This window comes from Pseudopipra pipra, chromosome Z (genome assembly GCF_036250125.1).
Source record: "Pseudopipra pipra isolate bDixPip1 chromosome Z, bDixPip1.hap1, whole genome shotgun sequence".
Classification (NCBI taxonomy): domain Eukaryota; kingdom Metazoa; phylum Chordata; class Aves; order Passeriformes; family Pipridae; genus Pseudopipra; species Pseudopipra pipra.
Window position 1 is genome coordinate 66,518,601 of NC_087581.1, and position 12,802 is coordinate 66,531,402.

At 42.7% G+C, this 12,802-nt stretch overlaps 1 protein-coding gene across 1 annotated transcript; it reads right to left on the bottom strand.

The window, feature by feature from the left end:
- Positions 1–2,776: 2,776 nt before the first annotated feature.
- On the bottom strand, positions 2,777–11,759 carry MARVELD2 (MARVEL domain containing 2). The gene is made up of 6 exons (XM_064640974.1): positions 10,351–11,759; positions 8,807–8,839; positions 7,201–7,337; positions 6,158–6,329; positions 5,691–5,741; positions 2,777–4,749 (listed from the first exon to the last, which is right to left on the bottom strand). The coding sequence occupies exons 1-6, from the start codon at positions 11,428–11,430 to the stop codon at positions 4,633–4,635; spliced, it is 1,590 nt and encodes a 529-aa protein (XP_064497044.1). The 5' UTR covers positions 11,431–11,759; the 3' UTR covers positions 2,777–4,632.
- Between the last annotated feature and the right edge of the window lie 1,043 nt (positions 11,760–12,802).

The following is a 12,802-nucleotide window of genomic DNA, read 5'->3' on the forward strand; positions in this document are numbered from 1 at the left end:
CATCCGAGTAAGACAATAAATGAGGAAGAAAACGTGTAAACAGTAGCAACGCTTCCTGAAACAGGAGCAGGGAAAAAACTTGCCACTTCTGCTGTACCCTGCTGTACACTTCTGTTGCGCTTATCGGGAGCAATTTATAAGGGAAAGAGAAGTGAAATTAACTTGCTTTCAATTAAACCATGCCTGGGGAAAATTCACAATATTTTTAAGGAAAGCAATCTACTGAAGCCAGGGAAAAGGGGGATTCTATAGTTTGAGAAGCCAAGATTTGCTTCTTGGAACTGAAATATCTGTACTTTGATCTATTCCCATTAGAACACATGCCATCCTTTCTTTAGGAGGAAAAAAATCCAATTTATAAGACATTGAAAGGGAAAATGGCTGCAAGCTGACAATTTTATAGGAGAGAAACGAGACTTCTTTCAGAACAGCGATATTTTTTATTGTCAAGGCCAAGAATTTCAATACTTGACTGGAATACAGGATATACAATAATTTTGTAGATTATGATTGTCCAAGTGCTTCAAATTCCATCATAATTTTGAGATTAACGAACTAAATACTGGATACCTTCTTTTATGATTTCAAATCAATTAGGTTTTTCATTGCCATGAGCATGCTGTCACGGAAGCTAATCCACCTATTATGCTATCCAAACTTTTGGGTACATCTGTTAGGTATTGCTTTATCTGGCCTGAAAAAATGTACAGTTCAGTAAAAAAGTATGCAGATGTTGCCACAGTTACCTTGATCAAGGACATCCAACTGTTTTCAAAGACAAAAAAGGAAAAAAAAAAAGGTCCAGTTTGGAAACTATTAAATTTATTCCTAGAAACTGTAAGTCTCTTGGGTAATTTGCTTTAGATCTGTGGAGACAGGAGAGCATTTTCTAAGAAGGATAAAGCTTCTTGTTATACAGAGGGTCTGAGGACAGGCTGTAATTGGAAGCAGACACTACATGCCTGTGGATGTAGGACAGTACTACTTGGTAAGATTCAAATACATGTTAACTACACCTTCTGCAAAAATCCAGTCACACGAGTAAGACCACATAGACTGTTAACATGTACATGCAAAAATGTAGATTCACAGAGTTGAGCCCAGAGACTCTGCATGAAGAGACTGAGGTGATAATCATTTAACAACTTCAGTTTTGTCTGGAGCATACCTTCTATTCTTTCAGGATATCAAGAGACTACTTGCCCTGATAGCTCTGATGGTAACTAATTTTCAATTCCCACCTAATTTTTGTCTTGCTCCAACTTGCTGCAACTCCCAGCCATTTATTCTTATTTCGTTAATCTCAATTTCTTCTATAGATGAAAATGTTTCTTAAACTAATAATTCTTCTTTGGCATGTTCAGAGCACTGTTGAGAACTGATGGGCCGAGAGACCACAGAGAGAAAAACCTCCAGGCCAATTTAGTATATATGATAAAAGAGCAGGTCGTTTAGTCAGGCCCTCAGGCCCAGGGGAATACATGCGACACACTTGCACCCAGGCAGTGGTTCTGTGGTTTTATAGTAAGATCCATCCAATCCCAGATTTATCCACCCCCTCGGTTCTGCCCAGTTCTGCCCCTGACACACCCCCTCGGGAACTGGTTCTGGGGTCTTTGGGACCCCTTCTTCCTCATCTTCATCTTCTTCACAGCAGTACAGCCCTTGGAGCTCCTCCAAAGTCCTGGGCTTGAAGGTCGCTTTGTCTGTCATGGTATCTCATTGTTCAGGCCTAGGGTGCAATGTTCTTAAAAAGAGGTGTTTTCTACAATCCTACCTTGAAAAGAAAACTAAACACGCTAAAACAATTTAGAGGGTTTGATATGAAATGGGGTAATAAGGTTGAGTATTTGTAAACTACTGTGTTAAAGGGTAAGGGATTATACAGCTAACTTAAAATCTACATTTACTACACAACTACTTCTATAATCTACAAAAAGCTAAAAAAATCCTAAAAGCTCTGAGGCATCACAAGACAGACCTTTTTCAGTCCTCCACTGACAGGTTAGAGCAAAACCAGCTGACTGTATGCACCAAAAGTGCCTTAACAGTCCTGAGGCCCCAAGAGATACAGGACTAGGCAAGTAACTTACTGCAATGGTTGCAACATGTTGCCCTGCTCCAACCTAAGGATGCCCTGCATGCCTTGGGATGGTAACTTGGGAAGTCCAGTAGTGAAGTAAATGCCTTCTCATGAGGCTCCACGCTAAGCAAGCCCACTGCCATGCACTGCACTAATCCTGTTTGGACCCCAAAAAGCAGTCAGAAACGAGTATTTCTCTCCCCAGCTTCTCTCTCCAACTTTTGGAAAACCCCCTTGGCTACAAGGGTGGCATCTTTCTAGGAAACATGGACCACACCCAGTAACACAGCTATCCACATACAGCTGTCTCCACTTGGTTTACTTGCCTGTTCCACCCACAGGCATACTGTTCCGTTTTCCCAGCTCCTTTGTTGGAAACTTTGCAGGAAAGGAGAAGCACAATAGCTCTTCACAGGTTATGGAGACACTGTCTGAGGGACCAGGAGCCAGTTCCTCAAAGACTGAACCTCAAGACCACTGTCAAAGAGAGCCTGGGGCTGGATGTCAGTGTCCTACGGAAAGAAGACCTATTAAGGGTGCAGACTGTGAATGTTCCAAAGAAAGTATCAGTCAGCTTATTTTTAGCACTTTATGAGCACCAGTTGAACCTTAAAGTTGTGTTCATCTTCTTCTCCTATAACTGATGCAATGCCCACAACTCTCAATGAGAAAAAAAAATGAGAAAACTGGATGTAAAGTGAGAGGTCATTTATTTAGATTTTGGGGATTTGGACAAGTTATCTCTCTTACAAAGAAGAGTTTAACAAATATACAGTGCAACAGGTATAAACATTTGGCCCATCTCCTTTATAAAGTAGAGAGATTTCCTGTTTGAAATTAACACAAACTAGAAGGAGAGAGAGTGGCATCTGAAGGGAGAGGGAGAACAAGGCTGTCATCTGATTTCAGACTGATGAAAATGTTGAGGCACCTTCAAGGTAGATGGGACTGAAGGTTTTCACATGAAGAGGTGCCAAGTTTTCAAATTCTCTCAGTGTTCCCATGGTGTTTTGTGCTATTTACTTCATCCACTAAAACTCTTGGAATTAAGTGGCTGATAAAATTGGAATGTCAACTTTATAAATATGAAGGTGGGTGTGTGGCCATCAGGATTGCAGTGTGAATGATAACGGCTGAAAAGTCAGAAGGGCTTTAACTGTCAGAGTGAGGTATGTTAACAGAAGTGAAGGACAGAGGTAGTACTACCATGACCATTATGAACTGGAAACGGCTTTCCTGATGTCTTTCCTTTAAATTAAGGCAAAAGTTAAAAACTTTCTTTTAAAGAAAAAATGATCCCTAATAAAAATTTGCAACAACCTTAATCAGAACAGCTTTTTCTAACAAAATGCCTTTATAAGCAATAGAGTAATATGGCTGCGTTTTTTATATTAAAATGTATTTCAGAACAGACAAATTGAGGTTGTAAAAAACTGTACAAAGAACCTATCAATGCTTCTAACAATTTTAGTAAGTAAAAATAATTAACAAAGATGTGAAAAAGGATACAAAGTTTACTGGCTTATGAAAACATCTACACATACAAACCTATCCCCATGATAATATCCCCAAGAAAATATAAAAATATATATTGAATTTTTGCAGATATGCTCCAGAAAGAACGTCTGTTAATATGTTTTACCTGGCCTTATAAATGATACTAACAATTTATACTTTGAATTAGTTAATTTTGCTTAACTCTCTGAATGCCAAGTTCACAAACATCTGCTGCCTAGACAAAATGTCCTGTTACTTGCTGATGAAGAATAAAGTGTTTTGCCTTTAAACACCTGTACTAATCATAGCATGACCCAGAAATGGCATGCAGAGCCTAATGACATATAGCAACACTAATGGAACATTAATGTGAGTCCCATCCTGTACCTCTACTCCATGTATAAATTTGTTGCATCATCTCTAAAGAGGGGAATAAAAAATTCAAACTAAAGTGCCCCTCTCCACGTTGCTTAAATAGGAAAATATTTTTCATCTCTCGCTGGGTGAAATTCAACATAATTTCTGGCACACAGTACAGCATTTGGAAATACAATACAAAAATTCTTATTAAACTAACTTCTGAATTGACAGAATTATTCAATATGATGAAGCACTCCATCAAAACCCAGACAGAAAGAACAGCTCAGCTCTTCCTGATATCATTTAGATACCACTTAAAAATAAAATCTGAAATTGTTAACAGCATTTCTATGCAAAATTTCCACATGGTATTTAGAACTGCCTTCTCTGGTGGGCTTTGCAAGTTTGCACATACAGTATTTTCAAATAAAGCATTCATATTTAAGAGGTCAGGATTTCCACTAATGAAAACAGAATGCTAGAAGACTTTTTCTAAAGTTATCCGATAACTTCAATTACATTGATTTAAAACTGGATCTTCATACAAAACCTACCAGTAATATACAACATCTAAATAAGCAACAGAATGATTAACTAATCCCCGTAGCTGTACTGTTCTGAGTAAATAAATAGGTTAAAATATGCATATCAATTTAAAAACCAGAAAATAGTATCCATGAATGAAGGCATAGCTAAGTTTCTACATTCCAATTCATAACTTTATCATAGTCCTGAATTCGTTGTTTTATGTGAGAAAGCTTATTCTTTAGATATTCACAACGCTCCTTTTTCTCCAGAAATGCAGGATCCTGCCAAAAATACAAAAACCTTTACATTAATATATTACGTTTTCATATTCTTCCAAGAATAGTCTATTATCAGTTATGTTCTTGACAAAGGACAGTATATAAGTTGTCTCCAAAATCACTTTTTTTTTTCCCCTGGACACAATTTTTTATGTCCTGCTTCCCCTTCCTTCATGAAAGGCTAGAAAAAGATGTTCTGCTTTTATATGCTGTAGTTACTTAGTAAACAGAGCAGTTTTAAAACGGAAATCTGCAAATATAAATGACATCCTACTACATAATTTAGATTTTATAGGTGTGTTGTAGTAAATGCAATAAATCCCTCCCCTCCAAAAAGCTATGAAGTTTAACTAATACAGACACAAACTTTGAATTCCATGGAGGCAGAAAAATGATATTTGTAATGTATTATGGTTTTGAGGGAACACAGATACACATTTGCTCTCCACAATTAAAAATGACCTCTTGGATGACACTGAAAATTACTTTTTCAGAGTGCCTAAATTCCACGCCTCAAAAAAATACAAAACTACTTTTCTAAGGTAAGTTTATGTTTTCTGTAATTATCTGTTGGCTGTGTCAGTCAGTGAATATAAATGAACCCCAAATGGATCCCAAAAAATAACTAGTTTTCTGAGTGCAGAATGCTAAGAGATGCAACATACTCTCAGAAGATGAAAATGCTTAACTGTGTGCTTGTGGTTTAGGTTTTTCTTCCACATCTGGCTACTGGAATCATCATTCTCAAAACAGGTTGTTGGCATGAGTGTGTGGGTTTGTGTCCTAACTTTTCCAAAGTTTTAGAAGAGAAAATACACACTGTCCTGTCGTGTCTACAGATACCCTGAGCTAGTGAATTGTGCCTAGTGTCAGAACTGTTGGCTATTTACACTCTCTTTGCTATTAATTAGATTCACTAGCAGCGTAAATCTAAAAATACTTACATTTTTTTTCTTCTTGTATTCTTGCAGAACTTTTGATATCCTTTCCTGTTCCTAATGAGAGACCACAGATTTTTAAACACTTTGAGCATGCTCCATATCTTCATGTAAATTCTACAAAATACTCATCAAAAGCAAAATTCTCATTATATTTGTAACATCTCAGTTGTAAATCTTGTATTTGAGAAATAGTGGAAGTACATTAACTGTGATTCACTCAAATGCAAATACTACTAGTATGAAACAAACAAATTAAAAAAAACCAGAAAAGCAGCTATATGTCTTAACTACAACTTGGTGTGCTTAACTAATGATCAGACAAGGTGTCACATATATGGGAAAACTTTCTCTCCCACCAAGTCACAGGCAGCCCTACAAAACACTGTGTCCTAGCTAAAGACAGTCAGAAACTACCTAATAATACCACCTAATACCACTGTTTTCTGTGAGCCCATTTCACAAGTACTTACATATATGCTTTCAGGATGGTGGGGAAGCTGTTTCAGCAACGCATCCAGCTCATAAAACTTTTTCAATACAGCATGAACTTCCACAGACAGTTCTTTATACTCAGCAAACTGATCATTGAATACTGCTTTGTACCGGTCTCTCATTTCATTTGTTTGAATTACTGGGTATTTCCTTAAAAAAAAAACCACAAACAAACACGTTTTCAAGAACTAGTTTTAGAGATAGGACTTTTTAACAAACATTTGGACCCTTCACCTTGATAGTGTATTTCTGTATTGTTTGCTAATCTCACAACCTGCTGAAATCTGCACACCTGTAAAGCACTGAAATCACAGAATGGCTGAAGTTGCAAGAGACATCTGCAGTTCATCTGGTCTAACCTCCGGCTCAATCAGGGCCACCTAGGCCAGGCTGCCCAGGACTGTGTCCAGATGGCTTTTGATATCTCCAAGGATGGAGACTCACTCTCTCTGGGAAATCTGTGCAGACCTTCACAGTGAAAAATATTTTCCTAATATTCAGGTGAAACCTCATGGGTTTCAGTTTGTGCCCTGGTCTATGGCAAATAGTATAAAAATTACTTTATGATCTCGTAGTTTATCACAGAAAGATCTCCCCTCTAAAAGGGAGCATGTTACAGATTTAACACTCAGAAAGTACAAGAGTAGTCAAACTTCGGGAGCTAAAAAGGCAATATCCCATGTATTTTACTTTTTTCTATAATGTCTGTATGGTGGTCTTCTGTTCCTTTGGCACTTACTGTACTTGCTAGATAACTTTCTGCTTTAACATTTGAGGTGTGTGGGGTGGTTTTTTTTCCATTAAGATTCTTTATTTATAATTACTGGTTTATGCCACTGAATGCCACTGATACCAGCCCTCATCCTCTCTATTTTTTAACATTAACTTAACAAAGAATCATGAGTTCAAGACAGCACATGCATGGCATAGAAAACACATGTGTATATATGAGAAATGCTGGGTGAAAAACATCATTCAAGTATTATCCACTAAGTTGGTTCATCAAAGTCAAGTCACTTACGCTAAGTAGTCTGGCATCACTATAGGTTTAGGAATGTGGCCTGCAGGTATATGACCATTAAGGAGTTCTGGTTTTCTTTCCACAGACTTAAGCTGCCTGTAACTGACTTCTTCTCTTGGTCTGTCATCACTTTCATACTGTTTTAAAAGAAAAAGAATTTGTTCTTAATGAAGTCAGTTTCACATAAACCACACAATACACAACTCATTGAAGACAGGGATACAAGTACCTAGTAGCAGCAGGAGCAAATAACAGGTATTTCTCACAACCCTTATTGTAATTAGAAAATTGGTAATGAGTTACACTAATGTTTCTCACACAGTATTCTTCTTCAGTTTGTCATAACAGCAGTACCAGTGACAGATAAATACTTCTTTGGGTTTAGAAAGATTCACCTGTCTCAAAAAAACAAGTTAAGGAAGTTTCTTTGGATATCCATCTAATTTTTGAATGAATAGGAATCATTCAGTTCTCTGGAGTTTCCTTTTCTCCTTGTTTCCTAACAGCAGAATCACAGAATATGCCAAGCTAGAAAGGACCCACAAGGATCACTGAGTCCAACTCCTGGCCATGCACAGGACCACCCCAAAAGTCACACCATGTGCCAGAGAGTATCATCCAGACACTTCTCAAACTCTGCTGGGTGTGTTGCTGTGACTATTTCCCTGGGGAGCCTGTTCCAGTGCCCAATCACCTGCTGGGTGAAAAACCTTTTTCCAATATTCAACCTAAACCTTGTCTGACACAACTTCAGGCCATTCCCTCCGGTTCTGTCACTGGTCACCACAGAGAAGAGATCAGTGCCTGCCCCTCCTCTTCCCCTCACAAGGAAGTTGTAGTCTTTGATGAGGTCACTCATTGGCACAATTTATCCCTTGATTCAGAAATAAAAACATGTGCAGTCTTGTTGGAACAGATAAAAAAGGATCCTGATCCAGCAGCGAATAAACAGAGAAAATGGTGGTAGGAAATTCACAGCGTCTACAGGACACATTTAAGACTGAAATTAACACACCATAATTCCTCTGGGAATCAGCATGTTCTGTTAAGATCCTATAGAATCTTTGCAGCATATGCAACCACACCTTCACGTGGCAGAACCAGTAGCATTGCTGATGCCTCAAAACCAGCAAGGAGGTCTTTGGAGCAGTCTCAGAAACACAGGAAGAAGCTCAGTTTAGGGAGGATCTACTGTGCTTCCACTGGCTCTGCTGTAAATGAAGCACACAGCCAGGAAGAAAGTAAGTCTAAAACCTACCTCACATCTGACCTGCTGTTTTAGTCACCTGCCAAACCCAGTAATAAATGCTACAGAACTTGTCACCTTGTAAAAGAGGGTAAGAGCACATAGAGAGGCAACCATTGGATCTGCTATTTACAGTCTATTTTATAACTTAGCTTTACTAGGAGTAACTCCTTTACAAGCTCCATCCGAATCTCCTAGGTAGGAGAATGATGTACAAACCAGGTTTGTACCTGAATTAAACCTAATCTCTTCCCAGTCAAATAACTAAATAAAATAGTCAAAATAGTCAAAATAGTCACAAGAAAAAGAATAACAATTTAGAATTATCAGTAAACATAAAAATAATTTCCCATTTCCTACCTTCTTTTCTGGAAAAGAGGACTGCGTTTTCATCTATCAAAAAAAAAAATGGAAAGAACTATGTTTTATTTTCAGGAAAAATAGTATGCAAAAGCACAAACTCTTAAAATCTAAACTTTTTCAAAATCGTACTGTTAAGAGAATTACATTTATATTTAGGTACAAAGAAATTCAGCACAAGAATATTTTCAGAGCCATTGATTTAAAGACTGTTTAAGAACAGTAGAAGGAAAACAACCACCCAAACCCCAGAAGGATTTCCCAGAGCATAGCTGTAAGGAACAGCTGGCAGGAAATACTCCATCCACTTCCCAAGCTCCTTTATTATTTCACATTCCAGCCCACGTTAACTCACTAACACTCTGCACCTTAATTCATTGTGTAGAAAACACAACAATGCCCGAACTGGTAGCTCAACCTGCAGCTGTTTTGCACAGTACTCTCCGACCGTAACCTCTACTATAAAAGCATTCTCTTCAGAAATATTTAGTAATTGGAGTAAAAGAACTTTGGTAGTAACAGGGAAGAACAAACGCCTTCTGTGTAACTCCAGCAATCACCTCATTCTTGCAGGACATAATTATAAGTTGGTTAAAAAGCTTTTATGTACTTTTCGAAAGTTTTATGCAAGATGGTGAATTGGGAAGCAGTGTTGGAAGTGCTGCAAAAGAGTCACAGAGCAGCTCTCTCCTACTAAAATCACTTTCATGCTGACCACTCTAAGTTAGGCTTATGTAGGCTTCACGTACCTTTATTTTTATGCTATATTAAGTCTTATCATTTTTTTAAAGTTTTTTTTTTTTGGTGTTTTCACATGAAGGAAGTTTTACACAAATGACTTGAATTCTCTAATTAAGACTGTAAGTCTCTGCTACTATGGTTTATCATCAACCAGATGCGTATTGAATGTTTTGTGTATGGGCAAGGCCAGAAGTCAGGCAAAATACTTGCCCTGAAAAAGATAAGGCCGACGGAAATCTGACACACCAAAATCTAGCTCGCTCTGTTATTACTGTTATTTTCTGATAACTATTGTAAGGAAAGATGAAAAGAAGCAGCTTGGAGTTTCGTTTGCAAAGTAAAAAGTATTTCACGTTCTTACATTTATTCACACTAGCACTTGATGCGCTGAAAGCAGTTTTAAAATAAATGCTAGGTGGCTTTAAGCCTAACCCTGCCGAACAGATGAACAAGCACATTGTTAATTTCTTCCTTTGTTTGGAAAATACACACCAGGAAGTAGTTCATCAGCTGACTCAGGAAGAGAGCCCAGTATTACAAAGAGAACAGAGCCAGGGTGAATTATTGAAAAAAAAAAAAACCAACAAAAAACAAAGAGTCCAAGAACTTGGGATTGACGTCTTAAATGGTCTTTCATCAAGTAGTCTCAAATAATGTAAGACTGGTTAAAATTCACCCTGAAGGCTAAGGACCTGCTGCAGAGAAGACATCTGATACGACTCCATCTGCGACATGGTAAGACGTCACAAGTGATCCCTATCACACCGTACCCAGTAGACAGAAAATGGTAACTAACGACTTACCTCCTGTTCCATTAATTCCCTGCGCCTCCTAGCCCCTTCGTGCCTCCATAACTTTAGAGAGACCACTGCACTAATTAGGTAGATGATCACCGTGACAAACAAGAAGATGATTGCTGCAGTCTGACCTCCTTCCACACGGCAAAAGGATGCGTTTATCGGTGTCTTAAACAAGGGGTAATAGCAGAGCCCACCTCGGTTGGTGTCGTTAACGTACACTATGGCAGCCGACATGTAGAGAAAGAACAAGGCCACATTGATCCCGAACTCGGTCAGAGGCCACCAGTTGGAATCAAGGAGGATAGTCCGGTAGTACATGGACATGCCCAGCACTAGCAGCACCATCGTGACAATCCACGCCATTCCCGCCGCCACCAGAACGAAAGGCGTTTTGGGTCCGCTGTAGGAGTATCCGCCGTAGGCGCTGCCAGCCCCGTATCCGTAGGGCTGCGAGTACCCGAACATGTTGTACCACTCGTTGTCCTTGTGCACGTAGGCGGTGACACAGGCGAAGACGGCGGCGCCCAGCAGCAGCTCGGCCACGCCGAGGATCCTGAGCAGCCCTGCCCAGGACTTCATGTAGGCGTACCGCTGGTGGTACTCCTCCACCCGCTCGCTGTACGTCCGCCCGGTGCCGGCGCGGCGCTCCAGCGAGCCCAAGGGGTCATCGGAGGGCAGCATGGCCTCGGCCTCCTTCCCAGAGTTGTAGCTCCCTCCCGACCCCCCGTAAGGGTCCCTGTAGGAGCCAGGCACCGCCTTGGCCCCCGGCTGCGGAGGAGCGGGGGTGGCCGGCGGCGAGCACTCGACTCCGTCCGAGATGTACCTGATATCGGAGGCCGTGCTCTCCCAGCTGGAGCCGGGGTGGCGTCTCCCTTTGAAGAAGTTCTTCCACGAGTCCGGAATGAACCGCCGGACCGGCTTGAGCTCGGCCGGCCCGCTGGGGCCGGGGCCGCCCCCGCCGGGGCCGAAGGGCGGCTGCAGGGGCAGCGGGGGCGGCGGCAGCGGGGCGGCGGCGGCAGCGGGGCTGGCCCCGCGGGGCAGCGGGGACCTGCCGGGCCGCCCGCCCTGCGAGCTCCGCGACATGGCCGGCGCTCGGCGCGGCCTCGGGCGCTCCCCGGCCCCGCTCGGCTCACCCGACGGGAGGGACCTGCCGCGGAGTCCGAAGGGCAGCCGGCGCCGGGCGGGACAGAGGGACGAGCCGGGCGGAGGAGATGGACGAACCGGGCGGAGGAGACGGACGAACCGGGCGGAGGAGACGGACGAACCGGGCGGAGGAGACGGACGAACCGGGCGGAGGAGACGGACGAACCGGGCGGAGAGCGCCCACCGGGGGCAGCCTCCCGACACCTGCACCGCCCCGGCGGCCTCACCTGCGGCCCCACGGCCTTCGCCCGGGGAGGCGGGAGCTTCCGGGCGGGAGTGGCGGGACCGCCCCGGCTGGGAGCGACGGGAGCTTTCCCGAATTCCCGGTGCCCTGGCCTTGCGGGTGCCGGCGGGGGCGCGGCCCGTGACCCGCGCGGGGGCCCCGCAGGAGGGCTGAGCGCGGTGGCCACAGAATCACAGAATGGGCAGGCTGGAAAGGACCACAGTGGGTCATCTGGTCCAACCTCCCTGCTCAAGCAGGGTCATCCCAGAGCACATGGCAACAGTTGTATCCAGACAGTTCTTAAGTATTTCCACTGAGGGAAACTCCACAACCTCTCTGGGCAACCTGTTCCAGTGCATGCTCACTCACACAGTAAAGAAGTTCCTCCTCATAGTCAAGTGGAATTTGCAGTGCATCAGTTTCTGCCTGTTGCCTCTTGTCCTATTGCACTACCAAGAAGAGCCTGAGTCCATCCTCTTCCCACCCAGCCTTCAGATACTTAGAGGCGTTGATGAGGTCGCCTCTCAGTTGCCTGTTCTCAAGGCTGAACAGGCCCAAGTGCCTCAGCCTTTCCTCATAAGAGAAATGCTCCTGTCCCCTCATCATCTTTCTAGCCCTCCACTGGACCTGCTCCAGTAGTTTCTTGTCTCTTTTTTACGGAGGAGCCCAGAACTTGACACAACACTCCAGATGTGCCTCACCAGGGCTGAGTAGAGGGGCAGGATCATCTCCCTCCCCCTGTTGGCAACACTCTTCCTAATGCACCCCAGGATACCATTGGCCTTGTTGGCCACAAGGGCACACTGCTGGCTCATGGACAGCTTGTTGTCCACCAGGACCCCCAGGTCCTTCTCCACAGAGCACTTCTCCAGCAGGTCAGCCCCCAGCATGTGCTGGTGCTCGGGCAGCACCTGGTGCGGAGCCGGCCCAGTGACAGGGAACCACAAGGAGCCAAGCAGTCTCTTCAGACAAGCCAACACCACTGTTTTCCCATCATTTGTGAGACTCAGGAGATGAAGGAGAAATCCTGTCTGCTGCACCATTGTCTTCTGCAGAACACAAAGGGCGTTTTACGTTCACCTCAAATAC